Source organism: Salmo salar, chromosome ssa11 (genome assembly GCF_905237065.1).
Source record: "Salmo salar chromosome ssa11, Ssal_v3.1, whole genome shotgun sequence".
NCBI classification, from domain to species: Eukaryota; Metazoa; Chordata; class Actinopteri; order Salmoniformes; family Salmonidae; genus Salmo; species Salmo salar.
The window spans coordinates 24063369-24082705 of NC_059452.1; the positions used below are offsets into that span (position 1 = coordinate 24063369).

The 19337-nt window shown below is 43.3% G+C and overlaps 2 protein-coding genes and 1 long non-coding RNA gene across 9 annotated transcripts; 1 reads left to right on the plus strand and 2 right to left on the minus strand.

The window, feature by feature from the left end:
* Positions 1 to 978: 978 nt before the first annotated feature.
* Positions 979 to 8081, minus strand: LOC106591145 (intestinal mucin-like protein). Its single transcript, XM_045690378.1, has 20 exons — positions 8026 to 8081; positions 7057 to 7550; positions 6740 to 6945; positions 6116 to 6287; positions 5749 to 5996; positions 5364 to 5547; positions 5023 to 5206; positions 4611 to 4783; positions 4413 to 4482; positions 4190 to 4311; positions 3955 to 3986; positions 3456 to 3624; positions 3188 to 3292; positions 2996 to 3036; positions 2665 to 2787; positions 2434 to 2532; positions 2212 to 2340; positions 1964 to 2003; positions 1639 to 1762; positions 979 to 1436 (listed from the first exon to the last, which is right to left on the minus strand). Exons 1-20 carry the CDS (start codon positions 8079 to 8081, stop codon positions 1223 to 1225), a joined length of 2985 nt encoding a protein of 994 aa, XP_045546334.1. The 3' UTR covers positions 979 to 1222.
* On the minus strand, positions 7654 to 17530 carry LOC123725142 (mucin-2-like). 5 transcript variants are annotated; one of them, XM_045689218.1, is made up of 6 exons: positions 16461 to 17530; positions 15982 to 16218; positions 15040 to 15257; positions 13661 to 14313; positions 10639 to 11213; positions 7654 to 8679 (listed from the first exon to the last, which is right to left on the minus strand). In XM_045689218.1, exons 2-6 carry the CDS (start codon positions 16160 to 16162, stop codon positions 8171 to 8173), a joined length of 2136 nt encoding a protein of 711 aa, XP_045545174.1. In that variant the 5' UTR covers positions 16163 to 16218; positions 16461 to 17530; the 3' UTR covers positions 7654 to 8170. The 5 variants fall into 5 exon arrangements, 4 of the variants coding, with proteins under 4 accessions (XP_045545174.1, XP_045545173.1, XP_045545172.1 ...); XM_045689217.1 differs by having other exon boundaries at positions 7655 to 8679; positions 9661 to 11213; XM_045689216.1 differs by having other exon boundaries at positions 7655 to 8442; positions 8680 to 11213.
* LOC123725144 (uncharacterized) lies at positions 11972 to 16999 on the plus strand. 3 transcript variants are annotated; one of them, XR_006757533.1, is made up of 4 exons: positions 11972 to 12102; positions 12340 to 12588; positions 12844 to 13086; positions 16953 to 16999. It is a non-coding gene; the product is annotated as an uncharacterized lncRNA (long non-coding RNA). The 3 variants fall into 3 exon arrangements; XR_006757531.1 differs by lacking the exon at positions 16953 to 16999 and adding an exon at positions 13330 to 13591; XR_006757532.1 differs by lacking the exons at positions 12844 to 13086; positions 16953 to 16999 and having other exon boundaries at positions 12340 to 12600.
* Positions 17531 to 19337: the final 1807 nt, after the last annotated feature.

Below are 19337 nucleotides of genomic sequence, written 5' to 3' on the forward strand. Positions count from 1 at the left end.
CTTGGCAAGTTTTGTTGCATCAATATATTTTCAAAAGTCACTAGTATCTAGCTACAAGTAACTGCCAAAATAATAGAAAAACTTGAGTAAATGAGGGTTCTGGTGGCTCTGTTATGGTGTGTGGTGCATTTTCCTGACATGGTTTATGACCACTCAACCCATAGAGCAGTGGTATTCACATTATTTCAGCGCAAACCCCCAATTTTTTCAGCCAGATTTTTACATCAACAAATAACCTTCAATTCATTGCATTTTCATCTCTTATCAAAATGAGAAACCAATAAATACATTTACTCAAAAATGTTATCTTTCAAATAATCTTTCTGAAAAACGTTTGTATATTGTCCCATACAACAATTGGTACCCTATTTTTTATTTATTTTTTGACATTTTGGCGACCCCACTACAGTTCCGTCGCAACCCTGACTTTGAATATCACTGCCCTAGAGGGCAAGATTAACACCAGTACTGTACATACACAACCATGTGATTAGCGATCAGCTTCAATTTATGGTGAATCATTTCTATCCTGATGGGAGTGGATGACAATGCCCCCATCCACAGGGCACGAGTGGTCCCTGAATGGTTTGATAGGAATAAAAACGATTTAAACCATATGCCATGGCCGTCTCAGTCACTAGATCTCAACCCAATTGAACATGTATGGGAGATTCTGAAGCAGCGCCTGAGACAGCATTTTCCACCACCATCAACAAAATACCACATTATGGAATTTCTCTTGGAAAAATGGTGTCGCATCTCTCCAGTAGAGTTTCAGACACTTTGAGAATCTATAACAAGGTGCATTGAAGCTCTTCTGATGACTCCTGTTGACCCAACGCCCTATTAGGACACTTTATATTGTTACTGTTATTTTGCCAGTTACCTGTACATACTTCTAAGTAGCATAATGTCACTGTGAATAGCTTGAAGGATTGTGAGAATTGCTGAAAGAGCAAAGGAACATGCAGAAGCAGATGATGTTGCTGTTATTTATTAATCATTACAAATGAGAAAAAAGATTACCCTCTACATTTATCATTGAAAATACATTCATTCTACAATGAAGGTATAAGAACATAATACTAAGTGCTGCCGATTGTGGAAATACACTGACATGATAGATTTAAATAAAACGTAACAAGAAAACAAATTTGAACTAAGACATTCAATGTCATGAGGATAATTCCTATATCAGTGTGCATGTTGTCTCCCTAGACGTTTAGCGCCTCCTCCTGCGCTGTCTGGTTGTCCCCGGGGCCGCAGTCGCTCCTGCATCACAGTCTGTGACATGACATCCGCACGACTCAACGTGGATGTAGGAGTGCTTGACCTTTGACCCATCAGGGCACATCAGCTCCACCTCTTTCTGGCTAGTGGTCGCCTCTTGGCAGCAGGAGCAGTAGTGCATCATGGTGTTCGCCTCTGCTGAGTACCTGCACATTCACAGAAACACAAGACAAGTTGAAAAGAGGGCTTGAATTCCCTAGGTTGTCTTGCCAAGATGAGCACAGGAACAATAAGTAAGTCAAATAGGCTCCTAGTTCATAAAGGGCACACTAGACAGCGAATAGGTGATCACTGACTGGGGCTTGCATGACATTGACTAGTGCTGCATTCAGCATCTGTAGTACTTACATGGAAGAGGTTCCACAGTTTCCTGAGCAGGAATTGATCTCCACAGGCTCAGCGGTCGCACAGCCACTGATGACAATGCTATTGGTGGTGTACTTCATCTCACAGACATTCCTGCGTTCTGTGCCTGGTCAGGAAAGATGCATCAACAGTTATTGTTTGAAACAGTATGACACAGTAGATGAAGCAGAAACAGCCAACATGTACATTATTGGCCAGTATGTAGGCACACAATGTTTCCTGTTGTTCTTATTTAGGTGACATAGCATGCTATTATTAACCAGTAGTTGCGTGGTTATTAGGACTGTTGGCTGGATGTGTTACTTACAGGTCTTGCAACATCCATTTGCATCTGTCTTTTCTGTTCCCTGGGGTGAAAAATAGGAGAGATGATTTATAAGCGGCAGATTGTATACATTATGCGAGCTCCCTTCCATTCTAAATGTTACTGAAACATCTATCGCTATGACCCAAGAGCACTAGAAATTATAGTAACATTCTGAGTGAGAATGGGAAACAGTGTAACTTCAGTGTTGATTGTCCCCACGAAGGAGGTGAGATAGGATAGAAACTCACTGGAACACAGTTCTCTGGGCTGAATGCAGGGCACACAGTCTTCACCTCCACTGGTATATATTGGTCATATGTTTTGTCACACGTGTACATCACACATTTGTCACCAGGTGGTGACCATGTTTCGTTCACCTGTCGCACAAGGAGAAGTTGATGAAGAATTATGATGGAGTTTCAGATCATGCAGACAGATTTTGCATCCTCATACACTCTTGTGGTACTCACCTGAATAGTGTGTTTGGTCTTATCTGGCATATTAACCACACAGCTTGTCTGTACACACTTCCCACAACACTGACCAGGTATGGCCTGATACTGGAAGCCCTAAGACGAGGATGGAGAGTACATTAGTAAATCATTGGTAACCTACTTCATAAGCCTCCAGAGTTGGCTACTGCAAGTTTTTTATAAATATGTAAATCCATTTATCATGTTTGTTAAGAGAGACATGACTACCTGTGAACATGTAGTGTCGCAGGAGATATTTGTGCACACAATGTTGTTGAGCTTGGTGCTAGGATCCATGGTCGAGCTGCAGATACAATTCTCACATGTTCCTTTGGGAACTTCAGCACCAGCCTGGAGAGAAAGAGAGAAACACAAGTTATAATCCACTATAACAGACTGTTTGAATAGAGGAGGGTCAGAGTGCAAAGGGAGCAGCTCTATAGTAGAATGTGGCCAATTATGAGGGCAGCATTCACAATACAGCTTATCTCAAGCTATGTGTGTGGGTATCTTTCAGAAGCTTGTTGAATTTAATTTATTTGAAATGATTTATTCTTACCTGGTACTCAATGTTATTGTAGACACATACACCCTTAGGAACTGAACAGACACACATTGAGAAGGAATCAGTCAGTGATACCAGTGATTCATGTCATAGTTAACACAAACGTAATTCAAACCAGTGATACCTGGGAATTACAAAGTCAATGAACTAACTAAACCACTGATGAAGTAAATCAAAGGGACCTACCACAGGTATACTCTGGACAGCAGCTTGAGTTGGACGTGCTTATAATTGCCTCCCACCCTGGCTGGCAGTCCATCATGACTTTGGGGCAAAGCAGTGCATCGCACTCTGTTACAGAGGTAACCAATGAGAAGTGATTAAAAGACAAGCCTATAGAGGGTCAAATAACCCATATAACCCTACAGAACACTTCAGATAATCTTGGTCTAGTACTGTATGAATAAGAGTTGGCATTCTAATGATTTACTGAAGGGTCTGTTCCATCACTCACCACATGTATATTTCTGGCAGCAGCCTTCTGTCTTGTTCACCAGTCTGTAACCGGTCTCATTGCAGATGGGTATGGCTGGTGTGGGGCAAGTGATAGGCTGGCACTGGACAATCATGGAGTCCATGTCACAGGTGCACTGCTGGCAACTACTCTCCCATGTATCACCAGGCTTAAGAAAAAACAGGGTAATGTCAGGTCAATACATAAAAAGAAAAGAGTAACTCAAATGTTGTTGTTCTGCAATGAACTGGATTTAACCATGGCAGTTAATATGAACCATCATTAGGTGAGAAGAAATGGGTTGGAAGTGGTTATTCAGAGATGAAACTTTTTCTGGTCTGGTCTTTGGAAGGAATACAGAGGACAAGACCTATGCTATGTCAATGAAAAGTATCCATCCTAAGTATGTGAGTTTCCGTGACTCACGTGAAATGCATCTCATGATATGTCTATGTGAGAATGAATATCTGGAGAATATTTAGATGGAGGAAATTCTTACCATTTGGGGGTTGCCATCAGGTCCGGTGCAGCCTGAAAAATAAATACAGGGTGTGTTTAAAATGTTTGTCTCACATAGTTGGGGTCAAGTTCTTTACACCTCCTCATTTTAACTGTTCCATTACAAATAAAGCCAGTAAACCATGATTCGTGCTGGATTAAAGGTTTAAAAGTACAGAAAGGTCTAATTCTTATATTGATAGCTACCTGCAAAATGACCCATAACCCATTCTTACCACAGGAGACCACACAAGTATCAGAGTAGGTGCTGAACAAGACGGTTTTAGATGGACAGAAGCAACCCTCCTTCGTCTTATTGATCATTTGGGTTTGGTTGTTCAAATACTTCTCATTATATCTGAGTGCAAAAGAGGTTTGGGATTATGCAGTAGATCCTTTATTTAAAAGAAGGCTCATATGAAGGAAATTCATATGACATCCAATCAGACTTAAGCTTACCTGGTATTACATGTTGGTTCAACTGCTGGACCACATGGCATGTACACCTTAGTGGCTGGGCATGTATGCTCTGCAGGACAAAAATAGGTCACAGTTATGCTAAACACCAGCAAACATTTTTTTAAAGTAGTTGCCTATGACAAAAGTCGCTGCCTATGAATTTGTGGCATGACTACTATGCTTGGATTCATAGCTCACCACATTCTCCATCGGTGGACTTCCTCCATTCAATGCAGATCCCTTTATTTGCACATTCAGATGCATACGCCTCCAGACTAGAGCAGCTAGAATTAGCATTGTAGCAGACATCTGATCTACAGGCCTGAACGAAGGCATCAGGAGAAACTGCTTTATGGCATTCCTCAAAGACCCTTTGACAGAAAAGAACATAGTGATTTAGAGAGATGCATGGAGTGCAAACTTTAACCAGAAATGCCAATGGAATGGTACCTGTATTATGGTAAAAAAACTGGTTTCAAATACAAGCAAATTAACATGACAGAAAACGTACATTACAATTGATAAAACACATTAGGAAGTGAATGATTATTTAGGCATTCCTATTGTGTGCTTGTTCCCTTTTTCAAACTTAGTTTGATATGTTCCTTACTTGCTGTTCATGATTTCACAAATGGCTGTCTTGCAGGGGGTAGGGGATGTGCTTGTGGGTGGTGCTGTTGGAGGAGTTGGACAGTCCTGGTTTGGAATTAGCCACTGGCTAGCTGCGACTGAGCAGCTCTGAATCTGACCATTAGGTGACTGGCAGTCATTCTTCTGGGAATTATCACAGGTACCTTGAAAAATAGGGATATTGCATAGTGTAAAACCTAGTTAGCAAGGCCAGGTCATAGTTTTTAGTTGTATTCAATTTTATAGGGTGGTCTAGATAGGAGCATCTACTGAAAGTTTGAAACTGTGAAATGTATATTGACCCTCTTTAATAATACTCACCACACTGGCCCTCTGTGCTGCTTTGGAAGAGGGAGTAAGGAAGGTTGATGCTAAATGATGACCCCTTGTAAGACACCTGAACCTTAAGATCAGGGATCTCCAGCACGACCTCCACACCAGTACTTGTTAGAGCAATGTCACCCATTCTGTAAGCTGGGTAGATTCGTTTACTGTTGACATATACCTGCATTTGTGCAAAAATGAATACACATTTAGATGGTTGAGTCATGTGTTATCTTGAAAGTAGTAACATGACAATGTTAACCCCATTATTGGTTTTAATTTAAAGTTATGGGATTTTAATAATGCATGATAACGCAGCAGCATAAAATGCAGGAGCATAAAAAAATACAAGCAATGAGAATGATATTTTTGAAATAGTTACCATGTTTTCTGTTGTTTCACCAGATCTCTGCTGGGTAAGAATCACTTCATAGGAATTGTAGTGAATGATAAGGGACTGAGGACAGAATCCATTGTCAGCGTTTCCACAGTAGTGATTATCAACAATAATGGTAAGGTTGTATTTGAAGTTGATTTCTTTCACTAAGATGTATGAGCAGTTCTCCTGGAAATTGTAATATACTCCATCAAATGTCATGTAGTGAGATCCACCCCATCCACTGCATACACCTGCAACATGTTAAAATATGAGTTGATAATAATCAAGCTATTGACAGAGGACATTAAAAAGGAATGAGCAATAATGTCTTATTTTCATTCAGATTGTTGGGTTGTATGTTGTCACTTACATTCACATTCATATGTAAAGCAGCATCCAGTTGAATCGTAGACCTTGACAGGTGGACGGCCATTCTCACACTGTAGTGGCTCCACTGGCTTGCATTTTACTGGTAGCTGGACAACAATGCCATCCTGGCAAATTGCTGTGGTACAGCTATTCAGCTGCCAAGATTCTCCATTCTGCCATTGATTTGATAAGGGAAAGCAATTACTCAATCATTCACAAGGAGGGTTAAACATACTCTAAGTGTACGTCAAGGCATGGACTCTACAAGGTGTCGAAAGCTTTCCACAGGGACGCTGGCCCATGTTGTCTCCAGTGCTTCCCAAAGTTGTGTCAAGTTGCCTGGATGTCCTTTGGGTGGTGGACCATTCTTGATACATAAAGGAAACTGTTTAGCGTGGAAAAACCCAGCCTTGTTGCAGTTCTTGACACAAACAAGTGAGCTTGGCACCTACTACCATACTCCATTCAAAGGCACTTCAATCTTTTGTCTTGCCCATTCAACCTCTGAATTGCACAGATACACAATCCATGTCTCAAGCAGTACACCACAAAGAGATATATAAATATTCACCCATTTTATTATTACCCCCCCCCCAAAAAAAAAGATTTGTAGGGAAAAAATGACCTTTCTTGGTGGCTGAACACTAGTGCAGTCTGAGGAGGATTGAGTTGTTGGTGGTGTGGTCGTGGTCTCTTCTGACGTTGTGGGTGAAACAGTGGGTGGTGTAGAGGAAGGACATGGATTTGATTCCACTTCAACTTGACACGTTGTTTTACAGTAAGCGGTGAAGCACCACCCTGAACCATCAGTCACATTATACACTAGGTTCCCTGATTGTTGAGAAAGGCAAGTGTTATAACATTTCATTTTGCAAAGTTCTTTAAAAGATTAGGGAAATGTAATTTATTTTGATTGTCTGAATGATATTTATAACATGTTACCTGGTAGATATTGTGTCCCATTAACATTGCAAATACACTGGCTGGTGGTGACTACTTGTGATGTAGGTGTAATAATCACTTGATGCGATGTTGAAGGAGTTCTTGTTGTTTCTAATGGGCCTGTGATGACAACTGGCTCAGTTGTTGTTTCTTCAACTGTTGTAGTTTCACCTGTGGTAGGTGTAGTTGTTGTGGGTGCAATTGTAGTTGTTGTTAAAGTAGTGGGATTGGATGTTATGACTATTGGCCCTGATGTTTCTTCACCAGTTGCTGTGGGCTGTGATGTTGAGGTTTCAACAATTACAGTGGTGGAAGTGGTTGTTGGGCCGGTGGGGACTTCTTTAGGTGGCTTTGTGGATGTAGATGGAATTGTCTCAGTTGTGGTTTCTTCAACTGTTGTAGTTCCACCTGTGGTAGGTGTCGTTACCTTGGTTGTATGGGTGCAATTGTAGTTGTGGTTAAAGTAGTGGGATTGGATGTTATGACTACTGGCCCTGTTGTTTCTTCACCTGTTGCTGTGGGCTGTGATGTTGATGTGGTTTCAACAATTACAGTGGTGGAAGTGGTTGTTGGGCCGGTGGTGACTTCTTTAGGTGGCTTTGTGGATGTAGATGAACTTGTCTCAGTTGTGGTTTCTTCAACTGTTGTAGTTCCACCTGTGGTAGGTGTAGTTACCTCTGGAGTTGTAATGGGTGCCTTTGTAATTGTGGTTAATGTTGTGGGATTGGAAGTTATGACAACTGGCCCTGTTGTTTCTTCACCTGTTGCTGTGGGCTGTGATGTTGAGGTTTCAACAATTACAGTGGTGGAAGTGGTTGTTGGGCCGGAGGTGACTTCTTTAGGTGGCTTTGTGGATGTAGATGAACTTGTCTCAGTTGTGGTTTCTTCAGTTCTTGTAGTTCCACCTGTGGTGGGTGTAGTTACCTCTGTAGTTGTTGTAAAAGTAGTGGGATTGGATGTTATGAATACTGGCCCTGTTGTTTCTTCACCTGTTGCTGTTGGCTGTGATGTTGAGGTTTCAACATTTACAGTGGTGGAAGTGGTTGTTGGGCCGGAGGTGACTTCTTTAGGTGGCTTTGTGGACGTAGATGGAATTGTCTCAATTGTGTTTTCTTCAACTGTTGTAGTTCCACCTGTGGTAGGTGTCGTTACCCTGTAGTTGTAATGGGTGCCTTTGTAATTGTGGTTGATGTTGTGGATTGGATGTTATGACAACTGGCCCTGTGGTTTCTTCAGCTGTTGCTGTGGGCTGTGATGTTGATGTAGACGTTTCAACAATCACAGTGGTGGAAGTGGTTGTTGGGCCGCTGGTGACTTCTTTCGGTGGCTTTGTGGATGTAGATGGAATTGTCTCAGTTGTGGTTTCTTCAACTGTTGTAGTTCCACCTGTGGTAGGTGTCGTTGTTGTAGGTGCAATTGTAGTTGTTGTTAAAGTAGTGGGATTGGATATTATGACTATTGGCCCTGATGTTTCTTCACCAGTTGCTGTGGGCTGTGATGTTGAGGTTTCAACAATTACAGTGGTGGAAGTGGTTGTTGGGCCGGTGGGGACTTCTTTAGGTGGCTTTGTGGATGTAGATGGAATTGTCTCAGTTGTGGTTTCTTCAACTGTTGTAGTTCCACCTGTGGTAGGTGTAGTTACCTCTGTAGTTGTAATGGGTGCCTTTGTAATTGTGGTTAATGTTGTGGGATTGGAAGTTATGACAACTGGCCCTGTTGTTTCTTCACCTGTTGCTGTGGGCTGTGATGTTGAGGTTTCAACAATTACAGTGGTGGAAGTGGTTGTTGGGCCGGAGGTGACTTCTTTAGGTGGCTTTGTGGATGTAGATGAACTTGTCTCAGTTGTGGTTTCTTCAGTTCTTGTAGTTCCACCTGTGGTGGGTGTAGTTACCTCTGTAGTTGTTGTAAAAGTAGTGGGATTGGATGTTATGAATACTGGCCCTGTTGTTTCTTCACCTGTTGCTGTGGGCTGTGATGTTGATGTTGAGGTTTCAACATTTACAGTGGTGGAAGTGGTTGTTGGGCCGGAGGTGACTTCTTTAGGTGGCTTTGTGGACGTAGATGGAATTGTCTCAATTGTGGTTTCTTCAACTGTTGTAGTTCCACTTGTGGTAGGTGTAGTTACCTCTGTAGTTGTAATGGGTGCCTTTGTAATTGTTGTTGAAGTTGCTGGATTGGATGTTATGACTACTGGCCCTGTGGTTTCTTCAGCTGTTGCTGTGGGCTGTGATGTTGATGTTGAGGTTTCAACAATTACAGTGGTGGAAGTGGTTGTTGGGCCGGTGGGGACTTCTTTAGGTGGCTTTGTGGATGTAGATGGAATTGTCTCAGTTGTGGTTTCTTCAACTGTTGTAGTTCCACCTGTGGTAGGTGTCGTTGTTGTAGGTGCAATTGTAGTTGTTGTTAAAGTAGTGGGATTGGATGTTATGACTATTGGTCCTGATGTTTCTTCACCTGTTGCTGTGGGCTGTGATGTTGATGTAGAGGTTTCAACAATTACAGTGGTGGAAGTGGTTGTTGGGCCGGTGGGGACTTCTTTAGGTAGCTTTGTGGATGTAGATGGAATTGTCTCAGTTGTGGTTTCTTCAACTGTTGTAGTTCCACCTGTGGTAGGTGTCGTTGTTGTTGGTTCAATTGTAGTTGTTGTTAAAGTAGTGGGATTGGATGTTATGACTATTGGCCCTGATGTTTCTTCACCTGTTGCTGTGGGCTGTGATGTTGATGTAGAGGTTTCAACAATTACAGTGGTGGAAGTGGTTGTTGGGCCGGTGGTGACTTCTTTAGGTGGCTTTGTGGATGTAGATGGAATTGTCTCAGTTGTGGTTTCTTCAACTGTTGTAGTTCCACCTGTGGTAGGTGTCGTTGTTGTTGGTGCAATTGTAGTTGTTGTTAAAGTAGTGGGATTGGATGTTATGACTATTGGTCCTGATGTTTCTTCACCTGTTGCTGTGGGCTGTGATGTTGAGGTTTCAACATTTACAGTGGTGGAAGTGGTTGTTGGGCCGGAGGTGACTTCTTTAGGTGGCTTTGTGGACGTAGATGGAATTGTCTCAATTGTGGTTTCTTCAACTGTTGTAGTTCCACTTGTGGTAGGTGTAGTTACCTCTGTAGTTGTAATGGGTGCCTTTGTAATTGTGGTTGATGTTGCTGGATTGGAAGTTATGACAACTGGCCCTGTGGTTTCTTCAGCTGTTGCTGTGGGCTGTGATGTTGATGTTGAGGTTTCAACAATTACAGTGGTGGAAGTGGTTGTTGGGCCGGTGGGGACTTCTTTAGGTAGCTTTGTGGATGTAGATGGAATTGTCTCAGTTGTGGTTTCTTCAACTGTTGTAGTTCCACCTGTGGTAGGTGTCGTTGTTGTTGGTGCAATTGTAGTTGTTGTTAAAGTAGTGGGATTGGATGTTATGACTATTGGCCCTGATGTTTCTTCACCTGTTGCTGTGGGCTGTGATGTTGATGTAGAGGTTTCAACAATTACAGTGGTGGAAGTGGTTGTTGGGCCGGTGGTGACTTCTTTAGGTGGCTTTGTGGATGTAGATGGAATTGTCTCAGTTGTGGTTTCTTCAACTGTTGTAGTTCCACCTGTGGTAGGTGTCGTTGTTGTAGGTGCAATTGTAGTTGTTGTTAAAGTAGTGGGATTGGATGTTATGACTATTGGCCCTGATGTTTCTTCACCTGTTGCTGTGGGCTGTGATGTTGATGTAGAGGTTTCAACAATTACAGTGGTGGAAGTGGTTGTTGGGCCGGTGGGGACTTCTTTAGGTGGCTTTGTGGATGTAGATGGAATTGTCTCAGTTGTGGTTTCTTCAACTGTTGTAGTTCCACCTGTGGTAGGTGTAGTTACCTCTGGAGTTGTAATGGGTGCCTTTGTAATTGTGGTTAATGTTGTGGGATTGGAAGTTATGACAACTGGCCCTGTTGTTTCTTCACCTGTTGCTGTGGGCTGTGATGTTGAGGTTTCAACAATTACAGTGGTGGAAGTGGTTGTTGGGCCGGAGGTGACTTCTTTAGGTGGCTTTGTGGATGTAGATGGAATTGTCTCAGTTGTGTTTTCTTCAACTGTTGTAGTTCCACCTGTGGTAGGTGTCATTGTTGTAGGTGCAATTGTAGTTGTTGTTAAAGTAGTGGGATTGGATGTTATGACTATTGGCCCTGATGTTTCTTCACCAGTTGCTGTGGGCTGTGATGTTGAGGTTTCAACATTTACAGTGGTGGAAGTGGTTGTTGGGCCGGTGGTGACTTCTTTAGGTGGCTTTGTGGATGTAGATGGAATTGTCTCAGTTGTGGTTTCTTCAACTGTTGTAGTTCCACCTGTGGTAGGTGTCGTTGTTGTTGGTTCAATTGTAGTTGTTGTTAAAGTAGTGGGATTGGATGTTATGACTATTGGCCCTGATGTTTCTTCACCTGTTGCTGTGGGCTGTGATGTTGATGTTGAGGTTTCAACAATTACAGTGGTGGAAGTGGTTGTTGGGCCGGTGGGGACTTCTTTAGGTGGCTTTGTGGATGTAGATGGAATTGTCTCAGTTGTGGTTTCTTCAACTGTTGTAGTTCCACCAGTGGTAGGTGTCGTTGTTGTAGGTGCAATTGTAGTTGTTGTTAAAGTAGTGGGATTGGATGTTATGACTACTGGTCCTGATGTTTCTTCACCTGTTGCTGTGGGCTGTGATGTTGAGGTGGTTTCAACAATTACAGTGGTGGAAGTGGTTGTTGGGCCGGTGGTGACTTCTTTAGGTGGCTTTGTGGATGTAGATGGAATTGTCTCAGTTGTGGTTTCTTCAACTGTTGTAGTTCCACCTGTGGTAGGTGTCGTTGTTGTTGGTTCAATTGTAGTTGTTGTTAAAGTAGTGGGATTGGATGTTATGACTACTGGCCCTGATGTTTCTTCACCTGTTGCTGTGGGCTGTGATGTTGATGTAGAGGTTTCAACAATTACAGTGGTGGAAGTGGTTGTTGGGCCGGTGGTGACTTCTTTAGGTGGCTTTGTGGATGTAGATGGAATTGTCTCAGTTGTGGTTTCTTCAACTGTTGTAGTTCCACCTGTGGTAGGTGTCGTTGTTGTAGGTGCAATTGTAGTTGTTGTTAAAGTAGTGGGATTGGATGTTATGACTATTGGTGCTGATGTTTCTTCACCTGTTGCTGTGGGCTGTGATGTTGAGGTTTCAACATTTACAGTGGTGGAAGTGGTTGTTGGGCCGGAGGTGACTTCTTTAGGTGGCTTTGTGGACGTTGATGGAATTGTCTCAATTGTGGTTTCTTCAACTGTTGTAGTTCCACCTGTGGTAGGTGTAGTTACCTCTGTAGTTGTAATGGGTGCCTTTGTAATTGTGGTTGATGTTGCTGGATTGGAAGTTATGACAACTGGCCCTGTGGTTTCTTCAGCTGTTGCTGTGGGCTGTGATGTTGAGGTTTCAACAATTACAGTGGTGGAAGTGGTTGTTGGGCCGGACGTGACTTCTTTAGGTGGCTTTGTGGATGTAGATGGAATTGTCTCAGTTGTGGTTTCTTCAACTGTTGTAGTTCCACCTGTGGTAGGTGTAGTTACCTCTGTAGTTGTAATGGGTGCCTTTGTAATTGTGGTTGATGTTGTGGGATTGGAAGTTATGACAACTGGCCCTGTTGTTTCTTCACCTGTTGCTGTGGGCTGTGATGTTGATGTAGACGTTTCAACATTTACAGTGGTGGAAGTGGTTGTTGGGCCGGAGGTGACTTCTTTAGGTGGCTTTGTGGATGTAGATGAACTTGTCTCAGTTGTGGTTTCTTCAACTGTTGTAGTTCCACCTGTGGTAGGTGTCGTTGTTGTTGGTGCAATTGTAGTTGTTGTTAAAGTAGTGGGATTGGATGTTATGACTATTGGCCCTGATGTTTCTTCACCTGTTGCTGTGGGCTGTGATGTTGATGTTGAGGTTTCAACAATTACAGTGGTGGAAGTGGTTGTTGGGCCGGTGGGGACTTCTTTAGGTGGCTTTGTGGATGTAGATGGAATTGTCTCAGTTGTGGTTTCTTCAACTGTTGTAGTTCCACCTGTGGTAGGTGTCGTTGTTGTGGGTGTAATTGTAGTTGTTGTTAAAGTCGTGGGATTGGATGTTATGACTACTGGCCCTGTTGTTTCTTCACCTGTTGCTGTGGGCTGTGATGTTGATGTAGAGGTTTCAACAATTACAGTGGTGGAAGTGGTTGTTTGGCCGGTGGGGACTTCTTTAGGTGGCTTTGTGGATGTAGATGGAATTGTCTCAGTTGTGGTTTCTTCAACTTTTGTAGTTCCACCTGTGGTAGGTGTCGTTACCTCTGTAGTTGTAATGGGTGCCTTTGTAATTGTGGTTAATGTTGTGGGATTGGAAGTTATGACAACTGGCCCTGTTGTTTCTTCACCTGTTGCTGTGGGCTGTGATGTTGATGTAGAGGTTTCAACAATTACAGTGGTGGAAGTGGTTGTTGGGCCGCTGGTGACTTCTTTCGGTGGCTTTGTGGATGTAGATGGAATTGTCTCAGTTGTGGTTTCTTCAACTTTTGTAGTTCCACCTGTGGTTGGTGTCGTTGTTCTGGGTGCAATTGTTGTTGTTGTTAAAGTAGTGGGATTGGATGTTATGCCACTATTGGCCCTGATGTTTCTTCACCTGTTGCTGTGGGCTGTGATGTTGATGTAGAGGTTTCAACAATTACAGTGGTGGAAGTGGTTGTTGGGCCAGTGGTGACTTCTTTAGGTGGCGTTGTGGATGTAGATGTAATAGTCTCAGTTGTGGTTTCTTCACCTTTTGTAGTTCCACCTGTGGTTGGTGTAATTACTTCTGCAGTTGTTGTGGTTGAAGTTGTGGGATGGGAAGTAATGCCAACTGGTTCTGTTGTTTCTTCACCTGTTGTTGTTGGCTGTGATGTTGAGGTAGAGGTTTCAACAATTACAGTGGTAGAAGTGGTTGTTGGGCCAGTGGTGACAACTTTAGGTGCCATTGTGGATGTAGATGGACTTGTCTCTATTGTGGTTTCTTCAACATTTGTAGTTCCACCTGTGGTTGGTGAAATTACCTCCGCAGTTGTTGTGGATGAAGTCGTGGGATTGGAAGTAATGCCAACTGGCTCTGTTGTTTCTTCACCTGTTGTTGTGGGCTGTGATGTTGAGGTAGAGGTTTCAACAATTACAGTGGTGGAAGTGGTTGTTGGGCCAGTGGTGACTTCTTTAGGTGGCATTGTGGATGTAGATGTAATAGTCTCTCTTGTGGTTTCTTCAACTTTTGTAGTTCCACCTGTGGTTGGTGTAATTACCTCTTATTTTGGTGCATTTGTTGTGGTTGATGTCTGCGGATTGGAAGTTATGACAACTGGCCCTGTGGTTTCTTCACCTGTTGTTGTGGGCTGTGATGTTGAGGTAGAGGTTTCAACAATTACAGTGGTGGAAGTGGTTGTTGGGCCAGTGGTGACTTCTTTAGGTGGCGTTGTGGATGTAGATGTAATAGTCTCAGTTGTGGTTTCTTCACCTTTTGTAGTTCCACCTGTGGTTGGTGTCGTTGTTGTTGGTACAATTGTAGTTGTTGTTAAAGTAGTGGGATTGGATGTTATGACTATTGGCCCTGTTGTTTCTTCACCTGTTGTTGTGGGCTGTGATGTTGAGGTAGAGGTTTCAACAATTACAGTGGTAGAAGTGGTTGTTGGGCCAGTGGTGACAACTTTAGGTGCCATTGTGGATGTAGATGGACTTGTCTCTATTGTGGTTTCTTCAACATTTGTAGTTCCACCTGTGGTTGGTGAAATTACCTCCGCAGTTGTTGTGGTTGAAGTCGTGGGATTGGAAGTAATGCCAACTGGCTCTGTTGTTTCTTCACCTGTTGTTGTGGGCTGTGATGTTGAGGTAGAGGTTTCAACAATTACAGTGGTGGAAGTGGTTGTTGGGCCAGTGGTGACTTCTTTAGGTGGCGTTGTGGATGTAGATGTAATAGTCTCAGTTGTGGTTTCTTCAACTTTTGTAGTTCCACCTGTGGTTGGTGTAATTACTTCTGCAGTTGTTGTGGTTGAAGTCGTGGGATTGGAAGTAATGCCAACTGGCTCTGTTGTTTCTTCACCTGTTGTTGTGGGCTGTGATGTTGAGGTAGAGGTTTCAACAATTACAGTGGTGGAAGTGGTTGTTGGGCCAGTGGTGACTTCTTTAGGTGGCATTGTGGATGTAGATGTAATAGTCTCAGTTGTGGTTTCTTCAACTTTTGTAGTTCCACCTGTGGTTGGTGTCGTTGTTGTGTGTAATTACGTAGTTGTTGTGTAAAGTCGTGGGATTGGAAGTTATGACTATTGGCTCTGTTGTTTCTTCACCTGTTGCTGTGGGCTGTGATGTTGATGTAGAGGTTTCAACAATTACAGTGGTGGAAGTGGTTGTTTGGCCGGTGGTGACTTCTTTAGGTGGCTTTGTGGATGTAGATGGAATTGTCTCAGTTGTGGTTTCTTCAACTGTTGTCGTTCCACCTGTGGTTTGTGTAATTACTTCTGCAGTTGTTGTGGTTGAAGTTGTGGGATGGGAAGTAATGCCAACTGGTTCTGTTGTTTCTTCACCTGTTGTTGTTGGCTGTGATGTTGAGGTGTTTCAACAATTACAGTGGTGGAAGTGGTTGTTGGGCCGCTGGTGACTTCTTTCGGTGCCTTTGTGGATGTAGATGGAATTGTCTCTATTGTGGTTTCTTCAACTTTTGTAGTTCCACCTGTGGTAGGTGTCGTTGTTGTTGGTTCAATTACCTGTAGTTGTTGTTAAAGTCGTGGGATTGGAAGTAATGCCACCTGGCCCTGTTGTTTCTTCACCTGTTGTTGTGGGCTGTGATGTTGAGGTAGAGGTTTCAACAATTACAGTGGTGGAAGTGGTTGTTGGGCCAGTGGTGACTTCTTTAGGTGGCATTGTGGATGTAGATGTAATAGTCTCAGTTGTGGTTTCTTCAACTTTTGTAGTTCCACCTGTGGTTGGTGTAATTACTTCTGCAGTTGTTGTGGTTGAAGTTGTGGGACTGGAAGTAATGCCAACTGGCCCTGTTGTTTCTTCACCTGTTGTTGTGGGCTGTGATGTTGAGGTAGAGGTTTCAACAATTACAGTGGTGGAAGTGGTTGTTGGGCCAGTGGTGACAACTTTAGGTGCCATTGTGGATGTAGATGGACTTGTCTCTATTGTGGTTTCTTCAACATTTGTAGTTCCACCTGTGGTTGGTGTCGTTGTCTCTGGGCAGTTGTTGTTGTTGTTAAAGTCGTGGGATTGGATGTTATGACTACTGGCCCTGTTGTTTCTTCACCTGTTGTTGTGGGCTGTGATGTTGATGTAGAGGTTTCAACAATTACAGTGGTGGAAGTGGTTGTTGGGCCGGTGGTGACTTCTTTAGGTGGCTTTGTGGATGTAGATGTAATAGTCTCAGTTGTGGTTTCTTCAACTTTTGTAGTTCCACCTGTGGTTGGTGTAATTACCTCTGTAGTTGTAATGGGTGCCTTTGTAATTGTGGTTAATGTTGTGGGATTGGAAGTTATGACAACTGGCCCTGTTGTTTCTTCACCTGTTGCTGTGGGCTGTGATGTTGAGGTTTCAACATTTACAGTGGTGGAAGTGGTTGTTGGGCCGGAGGTGACTTCTTTAGGTGGCTTTGTGGATGTAGATGGACTTGTCTCAGTTGTGGTTTCTTCAGTTCTTGTAGTTCCACCTGTGGTGGGTGTAGTTACCTCAGTAGTTGTTGTAAAAGTAGTGGGATTGGATGTTATGAATACTGGCCCTGTTGTTTCTTCACCTGTTGCTGTGGGCTGTGATGTTGATGTAGAGGTTTCAACAATTACAGTGGTGGAAGTGGTTGTTGGGCCGGTGGTGACTTCTTTAGGTGGCTTTGTGGATGTAGATGGAATTGTCTCAATTGTGGTTTCTTCAACTGTTGTAGTTCCACTTGTGGTAGGTGTAGTTACCTCTGTAGTTGTAATGGGTGCATTTGTAATTGTGGTTGATGTTGCTGGATTGGAAGTTATGACAACTGGCCCTGTGGTTTCTTCACCTGTTGCTGTGGGCTGTGATGTTGATGTAGACGTTTCAACAATTACAGTGGTGGAAGTGGTTGTTGGGCCGGAGGTGACTTCTTTAGGTGGCTTTGTGGATGTAGATGGAATTGTCTCAGTTGTGGTTTCTTCAACTGTTGTAGTTCCACCTGTGGTAGGTGTCGTTGTTGTTGGTGCAATTGTAGTTGTTGTTAAAGTAGTGGGATTGGATGTTATGACTATTGGCCCTGATGTTTCTTCACCTGTTGCTGTGGGCTGTGATGTTGAGGTTTCAACATTTACAGTGGTGGAAGTGGTTGTTGGGCCGGAGGTGACTTCTTTAGGTGGCTTTGTGGATGTAGATGGAATTGTCTCAGTTGTGGTTTCTTCAACTGTTGTAGTTCCACCTGTGGTAGGTGTAGTTACCTCTGTAGTTGTAATGGGTGCCTTTGTAATTGTGGTTGATGTTGTGGGATTGGAAGTTATGACAACTGGCCCTGTTGTTTCTTCACCTGTTGCTGTGGGCTGTGATGTTGAGGTTTCAACAATTACAGTGGTGGAAGTGGTTGTTGGGCCGGAGGTGACTTCTTTAGGTGGCTTTGTGGATGTAGATGGAATTGTCTCAGTTGTGGTTTCTTCAACTGTTGTAGTTCCACCTGTGGTAGGTGTCGTTGTTGTTGGTGCAATTGTAGTTGTTGTTAAAGTAGTGGGATTGGATGTTATGACTATTGGCCCTGATGTTTCTTCACCTGTTGCTGTGGGCTGTGATGTTGATGTTGAGGTTTCAACAATTACAGTGGTGGAAGTGGTTGTTGGGCCGGTGGGGACTTCTTTAGGTGGCTTTGTGGATGTAGATGGAATTGTCTCAGTTGTGGTTTCTTCAACTGTTGTAGTTCCACCTGTGGTAGGTGTCGTTGTTGTAGGTGTAATTGTAGTTGTTGTTAAAGTAGTGGGATTGGATGTTATGACTATTGGCCCTGTTGTTTCTTCACCTGTTGCTGTGGGCTGTGATGTTGATGTAGAGGTTTCAACAATTACAGTGGTGGAAGTGGTTGTTTGGCCGGTGGGGACTTCTTTAGGTGGCTTTGTGGATGTAGATGGAATTGTCTCAGTTGTGGTTTCTTCAACTGTTGTAGTTCCACCTGTGGTAGGTGTCGTTACCTCTGTAGTTGTAATGGGTGCCTTTGTAATTGTGGTTAATGTTGTGGGATTGGAAGTTATGACAACTGGCCCTGTTGTTTCTTCACCTGTTGCTGTGGGCTGTGATGTTGAGGTTTCAACAATTACAGTGGTGGAAGTGGTTGTTGGGCCGCTGGTGACTTCTTTCGGTGGCTTTGTGGATGTAGATGGAATTGTCTCAGTTGTGGTTGCTTCAACTGTTGTAGTTCCACCTGTGGTAGGTGTCGTTGTTGTTGGTTCAATTGTAGTTGTTGTTAAAGTAGTGGGATTGGATGTTATGACTATTGGCCCTGATGTTTCTTCACCTGTTGCTGTGGGCTGTGATGTTGATGTTGAGGTTTCAACAATTACTGTGGTGGAAGTGGTTGTTGGGCCGGTGGGGACTTCTTTAGGTAGCTTTGTGGATGTAGATGGAATTGTCTCAGTTGTGGTTTCTTCAACTGTTGTAGTTCCACCTGTGGTAGGTGTAGTTACCTCTGTAGTTGTAATGGGTGCCTTTGTAATTGTGGTTAATGTTGTGGGATTGGAAGTTATGACAACTGGCCCTGTTGTTTCTTCACCTGTTGCTGTGGGCTGTGATGTTGACGTTTCAACAATTACAGTGGTGGAAGTGGTTGTTGGGCCGGAGGTGACTTCTTTAGGTGGCTTTGTGGATGTAGATGGACTTGTCTCAGTTGTGGTTTCTTCAGTTCTTGTAGTTCCACCTGTGGTGGGTGTAGTTACCTCATTAGTTGTTGTAAAAGTAGTGGGATTGGATGTTATGAATACTGGCCCTGTTGTTTCTTCACCTGTTGCTGTGGGCTGTGATGTTGATGTAGAGGTTTCAACAATTACAGTGGTGGAAGTGGTTGTTGGGCCGGTGGTGACAACTTTAGGTGCCATTGTGGACGTAGATGGAATTGTCTCAATTGTGGTTTCTTCAACTGTTGTAGTTCCACCTGTGGTAGGTGTAATTACCTCTGTAGTTGTAGTGGGTGCATTTGTTATTGTGGTTGATGTTGCTGGATTGGAAGTAATGACAACTGGCCCTGTTGTTTCTTCACCTCTTGCTGTGGGCTGTGATGTTGATGTAGACGTTTCAACAATTACAGTGGTGGAAGTGGTTGTTGGGCCGGAGGTGACTTCTTTAG

Coding starts and splice junctions, on each gene's coding strand:
- LOC106591145 (XM_045690378.1), bottom strand. CDS start 8,081: ATGTTGAAACCTCAACATCACAGCCAACAGCAACAGGTGAAGAAACAA. Junction 6,288..6,739: donor GTGTTCAGCCACCAAGAAAG/GTCATTTTTTCC, acceptor AATCAATGGCAG/AATGGAGAATCTTGGCAGCT. Junction 3,293..3,455: donor CTGCCAGAAATATACATGTG/GTGAGTGATGGA, acceptor CCTCTGTAACAG/AGTGCGATGCACTGCTTTGC.
- LOC123725142 (XM_045689215.1), bottom strand. CDS start 16,162: ATGGCACCTAAAGTTGTCACCACTGGCCCAACAACCACTTCCACCACT. Junction 15,258..15,981: donor AGTAATTACACCAACCACAG/GTGGAACTACAA, acceptor CACCAACCACAG/GTGGAACTACAAAAGTTGAA. Junction 11,214..13,660: donor ACAGCAACAGGTGAAGAAAC/ATCAGGGCCAAT, acceptor TGGTGAAGAAAC/ATCAGGGCCAATAGTCATAA.